Source organism: Mytilus trossulus, chromosome 2 (assembly GCF_036588685.1).
Source record: "Mytilus trossulus isolate FHL-02 chromosome 2, PNRI_Mtr1.1.1.hap1, whole genome shotgun sequence".
In the NCBI taxonomy this organism is placed as follows: domain Eukaryota; kingdom Metazoa; phylum Mollusca; class Bivalvia; order Mytilida; family Mytilidae; genus Mytilus; species Mytilus trossulus.
This window is the reverse complement of record NC_086374.1, coordinates 65,568,431-65,582,043: the sequence shown is the minus strand read 5'-3', so window position 1 is coordinate 65,582,043 and position 13,613 is coordinate 65,568,431. Positions and strand designations below refer to the sequence as shown.

Here is a 13,613-nt window from a genome sequence, read left to right as displayed (position 1 = left end):
TAAAATTGAGCATTGAACAAATTACAAAAGAACAAAAACTGACTAAAGTGTTATTGGCTTGCTGCCTTAATGGAGAATAAACTCCACATTTCATTTTATTCATATCCAGTCCACTAAAGCTGTGGTACCTAGAATGACTTAAAAAAAAATACAAAAATCTCTTTAATAATATTTTAACACTCTAATTAACTAATAAATAATGCTATATAGTTTGGATTCGCTTATTTTTGTGGATATCACTATTTGTGGATTGGGTACAAATGCTTTTCCCAGGATTTTTTTTCATGGTTTAGTCAGTCTGCATAAAAGCCATAAGAAAATGTACAGTTTATTCAACATTTATGTTTGGGGTTCATGTTTACCCACAATTCACAAAAATTGGAACCCACAAAAATATTGAATCCACAGTAGTTCAAACAGTTAATTTATCTCATTTTTTCTTACTCATCACAGAGGGGGGATAGGAGGGGTCCTTATCCCGAAATTCTGGCCTTAAAAACACGAAATCCCAAAATCAGGGCCTTAAGAAAACGAAATCCTGAAATTTGAAAAAAATAAATTCCAGGATCCCGAAAGGGTCAATCCCGAAATTCTGAGCTTAAAAACACACAATCCCAGAGTCCCCATAAAGGTCCTATCCCCCCTCATCACATGTACATGGTCCATAAGACCTCTATTTCATGCTATTTGAGCAGTCTATAAAAAACTATCATTCATGTGTAATTTTTCACAAGCAATCAATAAGTTACTACCAAAGTAAATAAAATTTGTTAAATGATCTTTTAAAATTCAACTTTACCCACTGATATTAGTCTCACATCACAAATCGTACAAAAGATAACTTAAAATATAAAGATTGGTCCATAATCAATGACCAGTTCGTTAGAATATTTTATATAATTGCCCAAACAAGTGAATCACCTCAAATGACATCATGGTTATATGTCTTAAAACAATTGATGTAAAAAAAGTCGCCTGAATAGGCAAATAAAATCTGGATATGCCACCACCTGGGGAATGACCAAAATAAAAGCAGACAATTACATTTTCACTTTAATTATCTTTGTTCATGTGCTGTAATTCCATTCAAATATGTTTATAAAAAAAAATGGACACTGTTCATTCATAAAACCATAATCCACTAAATACATATAGGGCATTTCAAATATGTCTGGACTACTGTTGGATTTCAGAATGACAGATCTTGGTACCAAAACATCCTATTACCAACGAACTACAAGTCATTCAGGAAAAGAGAAATCTTTCTGTGTGTTTTATTTTAAATAACTAAGAAATACTCAGTAAACTTTACTTTGGATGTATTCCTATGTTTTTATTTGTTTTAAATTTATTCAATTTTTATGGCCCTCCTACATTTAAACATTTGAAATACTATTCACTCCCTTGGTGCATTTACAATATATTAAAAAAAAATTACGACATTTCCTACTTGGGTACAGTGCATATAAACCCAAAAATGTAATGACTTCTAGTTTGATTTATTTTTCCAAAACTAAAAAAATATTAAACAGCCATTTTGATTATAATTTGCATACCTTTATGTGCATATGTAATAAGTAAACCTATTTAATAAAAAATAAATATGCATTATTTTCTGCTCTTATACAGTACCCATAGTTTTCTCAGAAATAAACTTCACAAATCGTTCTGAGTATACATCAGGTGGAACTGTGGAGTGATCAGTCGAACGATATTTCAAAGTTTTAAGAACTCGTCCTAATTGCTGTCTACATTCATATTGTGTAAAAAAGTCAACTATACCTAAATAATACCTATATTCTGAACCATTTATCACATGTAATGGATTTTTACAGTTCAACAACAACCTGCGGTTAGATGTTTGTTGAAAACTACCATTTCCAGGATCCTGTAAAAAGTCGGGCACTTTATAGATACTTTTCCGTCCTCGACAACCAGCGTTTCTATGAGCCATTTCTATCTGCATGCTTGAACTATTTTGAAGGTTATCTCTGTCTTTTTCTTCAGGTAAGTCTGTACTTAAATTTTCCGAAGTATGTTTTGGTAGGCCACCTGTTATTGCGTAAGACCTTAAAAAATAATAGAATGGTAATAAACAAGTTAGGTTTTTTATATTCAAAACTATCTATCTTCAACAGAAAAATATTAGCTGGATATATTTATATATATATATGAATTTATGCTATGCAAAAGCTGAAATTGAAATTGAAAACTCTTTTTTTTTAATACAAATTGTCTTATGACCAAGTATAAGGAATTGACAACTTGCCAAGAATTCCATTTAAATGGGTTGTCATTATCTTGCAGAGAGGTGTTACCTTTTGCTCCATTGTGAAATATCTTTGTGACTTTAAGTTGAAAAACAGCAATAAAAGTGCTGTTCCTTTACTTAGTATTTCATCAGAGCATATGGGGATTTTATGTCATGAAAAGTCCACAATATCACTTCTTTTTCCTTGCTTAGTTATCAAACAAATTTCAGGATGTGATTAGTGTTTTTTTAAATGTATGTTTTTTTTGCTTCTGTATTTCACACCTATGGAGTAAATTATGACAGTATTTTATAGATTTCTTAAGGGTGGCCCCTTAGAAAATTTTAAATCTTGAAGTACTGACACTTCAATTTTTTATGATAATGACAATTCTGGTTTGAAAGACTAAGGAATGCACTCCTAACGGCACGAAAATGAATCCTTAATACCATATATTTTCAAATTAACTTAACAAATGGGTTTATGGCTTGCATAAAAGTTAAAAAAAAAAATTAAAAAAAATGGAAAAATTAATTTGTCATATTTAACCCATGCTTTATATTAAAATCACAGTACCTCTTAACTCTAATGAAGACATCACTGACTGAGTCTTTAACTTCTGAACTTGAGATTTTATGTCTCCCAATTAATAAACTGTAATCCTGAACACCAACTTGGCGTAGAAAATCTGCATCTATCTGCAGCTGTCGTAGAAACCACCCTTTCTGAACACCTTCAAAGTAAATGTATTACGTGTAAAAATTGTTGGTTATAAAAAATCTTAAAAAAATCAAAGTTTAAAATAAAACAAAATGAAAAAACTACAACCATTTGCCATCATGAATTATGTATAAACAATATTGAAAATACGAATACAGAAATATATAATCAAGTCTGCTTACATAGAAATGTCTAGCCTTATTTACAGATCGTGATTGAAATATGTTGAAATCTTTATGATACAGATTTTACAAGTATCACATACACCTACAATGACCATTTTTCAATGTAAATGAGACAGGTCAGCTGAACTGTGTCAGACAAATGTTCAATTTAAATTAATTCCATACACCTAATACAGTTGACTAACTGTTCATAGTATCTGAGATCAACCTTAAATTCCCAAGTCTGCTTGTCATGTTTTGGAATTTTTGTCAGATTTTAGGAATCCTCTTGTTTTATCCATTTGAATGCTATAAAAAATGTTCCCCATGAACCCTCATTTTTCTTTTTGTAAATCTTTTACATGTATAATTATAAGTCATTTGTAAAAGTCTTATAAAATTTTATTTATTTTTTAATACTATTTGAGAACTTTAACTGGTAAAGCTATGAAAAATCAAGAGAGAACATTTTCCCGCCTAAATTCCAATGGCTAATATCTGGAAAACAAGCACATTGACCCCTATATTTTTTTTGGCTTTTTTGATTCCTCAAATGTAATCCCTATCAATACATACTAGTTTTATGAAAAGTTATTTATTTTGAAACTGAGCAGCAATCATCCTTTATAGTTTTTTTATATCTAAAAAAATGTGGTTGTGAGTAAAGGCTATATTACTCACAATTTTTTTAGACTAGTAATAATTTAGAGCCTGACATTATATATTGACACCAGCCTGATGTTGAAATCTGTATGTAGACTCAAGATTTCTTTTTCGTAATAAGTGTCATTGAGTTACCTTTTCATTGACTTCTAACTTCTTTCATGTATTATCTCTTTTATCATATTAAAAAGCATTTAAAAATATTTGATATCAATTATAACTTACCTAGATCAATAGTTTCATCTAGAAAATTCACATCTTTTAATATTGTTAAAATATTCCTATCAGAGGAGTTGGGCTGAAATATAAGTTAAATCTTAATAAGAACTATATTTTGATATATAGCAATAAATCATTTTGATTCACACAATTAATTAAACCTATAACCATACCTGAAGTGTTCAGGGGAGATCACCACCAAGTTTATCTACTTCAGATAAGATCTTGCATGATAACTTGTTACTACTCTGCAAATATTTAAAAGCTTTTATCCAGAAGAATATGTTTCAATAGAACAACATGCCCTTCTCACACTATCATATTTTCATATTCAGTGAAATGCAAAAATCTGGTTCAAAACCTGAATTTAAAATTTCACATCAAATAAACATGTGAAGCTTAAAGTGTAAATTGATGTGATCACAACTTCATGATAAACTGCCTTAAACCAAAATATTAACTGATACAGATGAATGAATAAACAGAAAAGCAAATGAATAGAAAGACAGAAGCAGACGTGACAACAAAATTGACCTAATGATAAATTAAACAGCATACTGTCGATTTCTTTTAATTTGTTAGATAACGGTATTCATAAATTTTGCATGTAGTTCTAGTTGAATCATGAATTTCATTGTCCAACAAATATAATATACAACTGTCTGTGACAACAGTTTTGATGAAATTAAAACACATGTGTAAATTGAGGCAATTTACTATACCTTTTGATATCTATTTTTCAGACAACCTTTAATATCAAATCTTGTTTCAATTCTTTGTGGAGGGTAAAATATATTCTGCATAGCTAAGAAATGTGTCTGAAATTTAAAAGAAAAATATTTATTTCTATAAAGATAGGTCAGATATCAGAACCTAATAGAATATGTTGTGTTGTCTAAGTATATTTGTTCTGCCTAACATAACTTCCCCAGGAAACTTCGTTATAAACAATGTCATAATAATTTTGATTTTATATAATTTTGGGAAGTAGGAAACAGACTGGGATTTGATTTTTGAATTGGAAATAAATTAAACTAGAATGGCACAAATGGCTCCACTTGCCAATTTTTTTAAAGCCATTGTTTGGACTAGAAATCCTGTAATTTTTGGCAAAAACCAAACATTACTCTATCTGTAACTCATCATAAAAAACTCACATACTTAAAATAAGCTCAACATGTCAAGGTGTTTAGAAGAAAATCTGTATAACTGTATGTTGAGGAATGACATAATGACAGCATATGGAATGACAGACAATGGTAAAACTACCGTGAATTAAAAGAGTTTTTCATTCCTTGCCAAATTCAATAGTTATACAGATTGCAAGTTTCTGAAAAACAGAAACACTGATTATAAATGGATTGACCACTATATGTGAAGTTTGGTTGCTGTCACATTGAAGTATAGCCCACCTTTCTTTGCATTCATATTTTAATAATTAGTATTACTTGCCACTCACCTTTGGAAAACCAGGGCCTTCTAATGAGTAAACTCCAAGAAATTTGACTATGAGTGAATGTGGATACAACTGAAAATGGTCTAAATATTCTCTAAAATACAAAATGTTTTTAAAATAATTTTTATAACACTAACATATCAATGTAATTATAAGTAAATCAATTTCAACATAAATACTACGGAAAATTACTATTGAAAAATACATTAAGCAATATGATGGATTAACTTAAGTATTTATATTTTCTTGTTATGTACTTTCACTAACAGATAAATTCTGCATCTACTAAACAATAATTATAGGTGTACTGTTTGCATCAGATTATTAAACTACAACAATTCACTAAACACCAACACAGGCCAAAACATCATAATTTTTAACTGTAGTATTTTGTAATAAGTTCATGTCTGACATATTCACTTTTCGCAAATTGTTTGCTATAAAGTAGGCCATTAGCTTTCTCCTTTTAACTGTTACACATTTTTCTTGTTGAGGGCATTGATAGCTGACTATACAACATGGATTTTTTCTCATTGTGAAAAGCTGTATTGTGGCCTATAATTGCTTATATCCTCTTTATTTGAACACTGGTAGATAGTTTTCTCATTGTCATATTTTTCTGTTGAAATCTCTATTATTTGATATCATAAACAAAACAAAATGTTCAAAAGAAGTTTAAAGAACATGATTTTGCTTAAGTATATACTTACGACAAAAATGATTTAAAAATATCTATATTATGTGTCTTGTCTGTTTTCAGTATATATTCCTGGTCATTGCTAAAAAGATCGATTAAAAAATATGCATATAAAAGTATATAAACAAAATTTTGCTAATGTCAAAATGTTAAAAGTACAAATCTATGTTTATTTAGAGATTACCGATATTAATACATATTAGTATTACAAAATCAACAGCAATACAGCGGCTTTCGGTCAGATATTGATGATTAAATGAAATAAATACATGTAATTAACAAATATCTTTCTATGTTGTGATGACACACTACCACTTCAGGTTAGAGTGAAGGTTGGCACCTATTAAAACGTTTAAACCTCCTGAATTTGTTTCCACCTGTCCTAAGTGATGACCTGATGTGCGATGGTTGTCGTTTGTTGCTATGGTTCATAAATGTTTCTTGTTTTTTATATAGATTATACAGTTGTTTACTCTTGTCATTTTAGGGTCTTTATACATTTAATTTGTAGCTTGCTTTTCTGTGTGAGCCAAGGCTCTGTGTTGATAGCCGTACTTATATAAGGCCTATAATTGTTTACTTATTATGCATAGTGTCTTGGATGGAGAGTTGTCTCATTGGCACTCATAACATCTTCTTATTTCTATATAACTATATATACATGTATAAATGTATCTGATCAAGGTTGATCTTCTGATGTAACAATGGCTTCATTTTACCAACCTGAGATAAAAGTCCTGTCCACTACGAGAATTACTCATAAATTCCATGTACGGTAAATCATGTGGAGCTATTGCATTGAGATAATGATCTTCTGTTACACTTACTGCCTGACGTAGAGAGGCAAATACAGCACTCGAGTGACTTGTAAACTTAAATTTCTAAAGAAAAAAAAGATTAAAAAAAATGAAAATAACAATTTTCAATTTGTAATAAATCCTAATAAGCTATGGCTTCAAAAGATTTATAAACCTAACTGTCCGCCTTATTAGAAACTAATTAATAACTTCTGATACTAACATTTAAAATAAGCAATTAATTGAATTCTGGAAAATTGAATAGCGTAAGCCATGCATACATGGCTAATTAGGGGATTAGTTATTGCATTTATAACTTGAATTTCAGCCATGTGTAATTTTCAACATATGTTTCTTATCAATTTTCCAGAATTCATAATTATTTCAGATTAAAAATTGAGAAGACCTATTCTTGAGGTGAAAAATAAAATAGTAAAATCTTTCAACAAATAATAATTTTCTTCAGTTATTTCCCTTTCCTTTTTTCTTTATAAAAACCTGACATTACAAGTTCAAACACATCTAAGCAGCAGAACCAAATTTAAAGAAAGTATAACTTCTTCATATTGAGAAGAAGTTTCTATTACTGTTTATTTGTAAAAGTTTCATGAGAAATATATGTATCTGTATACTATACATAACTGTCCTTGTATATCTGTGTAGAAGAAACGATAAACTACATAATTCTTAATAATTATTGTTTTTAGATAACTTGCTTGTGGTTATATCATCTGAATAAACAATGGCATCGTACAAGTTCCTTGTTTAAGTCAGATGACAAAAAAATATTATTCATTTTATTTTAACATACAAACCCTTCCACTTTTAGTTTCCAATTCTTTAATGAATAAATGATGGTAATCTTCTTGTGCAAGTTCTCTCTACAAAATAAAAAGCAATTTTATTCATTTAAGCAAAAAATAAGAAATGCACAGAAATGAAGAATAATAAAACACTCAATATCAAAACTAGGAAAATCTTTTTTGCCAGGTATTATTTTTTACGAAATGAGGACAAAATTTAGTTTTATAAAACTTGATTTATGGTTTTGACACATACAAACTTTTGGAAATAAAACCTTTTTTGGTTAATCTTATAATACTCATGAAATCCTCAAAATCATAATACTATTTGTTGACCTAATACAGTATATATAGGGACCCAGTTCACTTAATTCCATATGGGGTGACCAAAGCTTGAATCCCCATATGGAATTTACTGACCCCATATATACCATATTACGTATTGATATGATACGCTAATTACTAAATTTTACCTCGGGAAAAGTTTATCACTTTGTTTACGACCCCAAGCTAATCAACGGTTACAACTGGTGTCATAATCTGTTGTGATAGGTAATCCCTTTATCGGATGGATCATTAATGATCATCAACATTAATTCATTAAAATAGAATCGGTCAGTCGGCAATTATCTTTGAAGAAATGTGCATACAACAACTTGGGCACAATTTGCGATGTTTACCGTAGTTTCATGGAGGAAACGTAATGACAGAAAGTTGAAAACCATAATAAACTCGTTGAAGACATTGTTTTACTTGTTTTCCGTGAAATAAATAGAAAATTCAGACGTATTTGTCATTGACTGCCTTCATTTTTCATAATGAAATATACATGGTCTCCACATGGATACTTTTAACCAATCATATTTCTAGAATTGTATAGGAGGTAAGATAAAATGTATAACATTGTAATCTCATCCAAAATTATGAAACAAATTTCAACGTCATAGATATTTGACTGCTTTCCTTTTTTGATCCCTTCACCCTGTTGTTTTTGATTCCAACTTATGGAGCTACCATTTGATTTTTAGGGGGGGGGGGGCTAGGATGAAAAATTTTGTCCTGCATTTTTTAAAGTTGTAATCTCTGTCCTGCCTTTTTATTTTTTACTCTTTTCGTTCCTGCTTTTTTTTTTTAGTTTATCCTGACTTTTTGTACATAAATTGTCAGCCTGACTTTTTTTTTTCTCAAAACTCCTGTCCTGCCTATTTTTTTCATATTTCATCCTAGCCCCCCCCATAAAAATCAAATGGTAGCTCCCTTAGCCTATAGCTACCTTTCTTATATAATAATTTGCATGTGACTAGTGTGTCAGCAAAATGAGATCAAATCTAGAGTTCTAAATAGACAAATTTGAAGTAAGATATGTTATAAAATTCTTTTCCTCTTGTACATATCTATTCACAGTAATCAACTTCAAGATAAAATATATTGCAACTGACTTGTACTTCCAAAAAGCTTTACCTTAGGTCCAAGTTCTTTATGATTTAGCATAAGATCTTGTATGCCTTTCCTTAGCATGTTGAGCATTTTGTATCTATGATGGTCCATATCAACCTCAACAACTCCTTTTCTGTTAAGATGTTTACGTAGTCTAACCCAGGCATTGCTACGTCTTGTTTTCCCGTCTGATAAACCAACTTTTTTCCCTCCTGATGGACCAACTTTTGACATAACATTGGATAGCTTGTAATAATACTGGATAACTTAGAAATAACTAATACAATGTTATCTCATCTGAAAAGTTGATCAAATATAAGTATATATATATATACCGTATAGCGGGTTATTTTCGCGGGTGTAAAATTTCGCGATTTTCATTGAATAAGGTATACGAAAAATGTTGGCGGTTATTATTTTGGCGGATTCAACATTTTTAACATTACCTTTGCATGTATACTTTTAATTTGGCGGATTTTATTTTGGCGATTTTGTTCTATCCGCGAAAATAAGCGAAAATTAACACCCCGCGAAAATAACCCGCTATACGGTATATATAAAATGACTGAATAAATAGTCGAGGATTAATCTTACAGGGCGATGCCGATGGATCATGTAATATGATTCTGTAAACTACAAAATATAATATATAACAAGGCAAAAAGGGTACAACATCACCATTAAATAACTATAAAATTAATAAATATTAGATATTTCGGACAACAGATAACCTTCTTCAGTAATAGCAAGGTGTCAAATGAATCCTGTCAATATATTCAAATTGAGACACTATCAAAATCTTGAACGTTTATACAATTTAAGCAAGCACCACAGACGCTGGTACAATTTTCTTTGCGCCGTGTTTGGAAATTTTAAAATTGTACCAGAGTATGTGGTGTCCGCTTAAATTGTATAAACATTCAAGATTTTGATAGTGTCTTAATTTTAATATATTGACAGGATTCATTTGACATACAGCACAAACAACATTTTCAAAAAGACCAAAAAAAAGTATATTTAAACAAAACGCATTTGACTAACAGGTCGAACAACTGATGTTCGTAAACCCTGCTGACTGCCATTGGCGATTGCCAAATAAAATTGATCACGAGATGTAACAAAATGGACCTTAATATAAATTTAATATTAAACAGAAAACAATAAACTTGTGGCCAAGATGTTATGCCACAAACACAAGGTGTCAATATTTTTTTTGTACACCAGATCTAGATTTCGACAATATGTGTCTCTTCAGTAATGTTAGGGATCGAAACTGTATTTGGAAGGCCATATAATTTACCCTCAATTTCAGATATATATATCAATTTAGACTCGTTTATATTTTTTGTTTGGGCATGTATCATATTTTCCCTCCGGTTTATATGATCCGTTCATCCTATATATTGACTCTTAAAATTCAAGAGTTAATCTAAAAATGAGGGTACTTTCTCTAAAAATGAGGGTGCTTTTTATATGGCCTTCCAAATACCGTTTCGATCCCTAACATCACTGAAGAGACATTTATTGTCGAAATCCGGATATGGTGTACTAAAGAAATATTGACACCGAATGTTTGTGGCACAACATCCTGTCCACAAGTTAACAATTTTTTTTTTCTTTTTTTTCCTGTGACGTATTAAATTTATAATAAGATCCATTTTGTTACAACCTGTGATCAATTTTATTTGGCAATCGCCAATGGCAGTCAGCAGGGTTAAAGAACATCAGTTGTTCGACCTGTTAGTCAAATGCGTTTTGTTTAAATATACTTTTTCACTCTTTTGGTCTTTTGGAAAATGTTGTTTGTGCTGTTTTTAGACCCTTCTACAACGAAATTTGTTTGACATGCACACGTATAAAAATTGCAGTTTTTATCCAACGCAGTCATAGGTTTGAACGTAGTTTTCAATTTAGACTCGTGTATATATATATATATAGAGCAAAAGTATATAAATACGGTGTACAGAATGTATATATATTAAAAATTTTAAATTCTCAAAAACTACATTTCACATCAAATAATAACAGTTTTCATGAAAGCGCTAGAGACAATATTTTAACGAACTGTTATTATTTGATGTGAAATGTAGTTTGCGAATTTAAAAATTTAAAAATATATATATATTATATTCAAATAATAAGCATGGTAAGTTAAGTATGAAGTAAACAATTACTCAATCATTTAATAAACTGTTAACACAGAGATACGTCTCAACCATTTGTTTTTCCAATGGTTAATTGCAAATGTTAAATTTAATAATACCAATACTTTAACATGTAACTAATGCATTTAATATCAAAAGTCAATGAACCATATATGCATAATCATGATAATATTGAACGTACAGGACCAAACAATATCCATGGAAATGATATGTCCAAATGCTAATACATGTATATATGCATACCAAATATCATTGACCTACCACTTGTGGTTCACCATAAACTAGACCTAATAACAAACTAATACATTAATTGTTGATGCAGCTGACGCCAACATCGTGGCCCGAAACAGCATATCTATGTCTCGGTTTTTTACTCCGTCAAGAGAAACAAAAATGAGTGATTTGATATAATATCACAACTAACTGGTTTTACAAAAAGGAAATATAAGTTTTTGTTCAATTAAATTTTTCAACTTAAAGGGGGGATAACTCATATTTTTAAAAATCTAATTTTTATGCACATAATAAAATGAACAAAGTAACCAACACTTTTTTTATAATTTGAAAAAAGCATGATAAAATCGACATTTTGACATCTATCATTTACATCTATGTTCTACACAAAATTAACTCTTAAAGGTTATGGTACATTGTAATTTGAAAATTACTGACAGAGGTTCAAACTTGTATAAAATGTAAGATTATGCAATTACTGGCAAATACTACTGAAATAGCTTTATAGTGTGTCAAACAAAAACTTGAAAAATAATAATCTTACCAAAATATCAAACAATAAGAAAATTTATCAGGTAAATAAAAGGTCAAGTTTATATTTATCAATAATATAATATTTATCAATAATTTATCACAAGTGATGGCAATGACCAGTTCATTTATCATTTAAATAAACATTGATAACCATTACATACGTGTATATGTATTCATACCAAGTCAGATTAAGCAAGATTTTTCAGCTGACCATACTGATAATAAATGTTTACAGTGTGGTAGTTTGTATAAGGGGTTCTGGATGTAGTTTACAGAACAAATAATAGAATGTACAAAATATACATGTGCGTGTAAATTATTTTTTATTAAAAATTCTGGAGAAGCATTATTTTTGAAACAAAAGAAAAATGCCCAGAAATTGAGGATGTCCACTTACCAATACAATGTATCTTGTGTAGAGTAAATGTACCAGACAAGTTCAAATTCTAAAGGTTCATAACATCAAATACATTTTTGTAAATAGAAAATAAAACCACTTCATTTAAACCACAAAAGAATTTAGAATTGTGTTTATTTATATGACATGAGAAAGAATGTTATATTATTAAAGAGGTTAGTTTAATTTGGCAACATTTGCTTTACATTTCTAATGAGATTAATCCATGTACAATGTACAAATGTACATGTATTGCATCAATGGATTTAGAAAAACATGTATAAGAGATGTGTGTATTGTGTACTGTTTAACCTCTGTCTGTCCACAAGTCTGTCTGTTCATCTGTCAGACGTCCTGTCCCATGAATATTTTTGTCACATCTTTCTTAGGAACTTCATTACAAGGATTTTTGAAATTTGGTTTCAGGGTTTACGGTGTGATGTGTTTTAAGATTCATCACGCAACAACTTCTTGTTCATGGAACACTTGTATAAATTTACACACAATAGCTGGCGGCTTTTAGCCAAGTTGAAAACTTTTGTAACATTTTCTCAAGAACTACAATAAAAGGGTGTCTGAAAGCCAGCTTTACTTTGTGATGCACTTTCATATATTCATCACTCAACAACCTGATCCCTGTTTGACGAAATATTTCAGCGGGGTATCTTCAAAAAACAGTAGCTCACTATTTAAAGTGTTTCAATTCGTTCTGACCAAAGATTTGTATTGTATGAGTATGTATATCATGTAAGTTACAAATTTGTTCTAATAAAAAATGTCAATATTGACAATAATAAAAATATACGATTTTAGACTACGGTAGGATACCTAAAATTCTTATATTGTGTCTTAATATTACTGTTGAAATTATGAATAAAACATAAAAGCTTGGCAATAACTAATATATCGTTGACTATACCATGTCACATAATTACCAGGATATTCAACATGTTCAAGATTTTGAGTTGAATGAAATACCTGCCGCTTGGAAACATGTAAACAGGAAGTTCTGTTCGAATTTTCATCCAAATTGAAAATATCTAGTAAGTTCCGAGTAGCAAAATGAAAGTGAAAG

At 29.9% G+C, this 13,613-nt stretch overlaps 1 protein-coding gene across 4 annotated transcripts; it reads right to left on the bottom strand.

Moving 5' to 3' along the window:
* Nucleotides 1–1,438: 1,438 nt before the first annotated feature.
* LOC134707812 (phosphatidylinositol 4-phosphate 5-kinase-like protein 1) lies at nt 1,439–13,557 on the bottom strand. Of its 4 annotated transcripts, none has more exons than XM_063567862.1 (10): nt 13,517–13,557; nt 9,233–9,505; nt 7,784–7,849; nt 6,895–7,052; nt 6,185–6,253; nt 5,478–5,568; nt 4,741–4,836; nt 4,025–4,097; nt 2,829–2,985; nt 1,439–2,069 (listed from the first exon to the last, which is right to left on the bottom strand). In XM_063567862.1, exons 2-10 carry the CDS (start codon nt 9,440–9,442, stop codon nt 1,622–1,624), a joined length of 1,368 nt encoding a protein of 455 aa, XP_063423932.1. In that variant the 5' UTR covers nt 9,443–9,505; nt 13,517–13,557; the 3' UTR covers nt 1,439–1,621. The 4 variants fall into 4 exon arrangements, with proteins under 4 accessions (XP_063423932.1, XP_063423930.1, XP_063423931.1 ...); XM_063567860.1 differs by having other exon boundaries at nt 13,474–13,548; XM_063567861.1 differs by having other exon boundaries at nt 13,458–13,544.
* Between the last annotated feature and the right edge of the window lie 56 nt (nt 13,558–13,613).

Bases quoted from the DNA above. Each gene is read 5' to 3' on its own strand.
- LOC134707812 (XM_063567862.1), bottom strand. From the start codon at position 9,442: ATGTCAAAAGTTGGTCCATCAGGAGGGAAAAAAGTTGGTTTATCAGAC. The intron at 7,850-9,232 runs GTAAAGCTTTTT...TTTATTTTGTAG, and splicing joins ATAAAGAACTTGGACCTAAG to AGAGAACTTGCACAAGAAGA. The intron at 4,098-4,740 runs GTATAGTAAATT...CTTATATTTCAG, and splicing joins TGAAAAATAGATATCAAAAG to CCCAACTCCTCTGATAGGAA.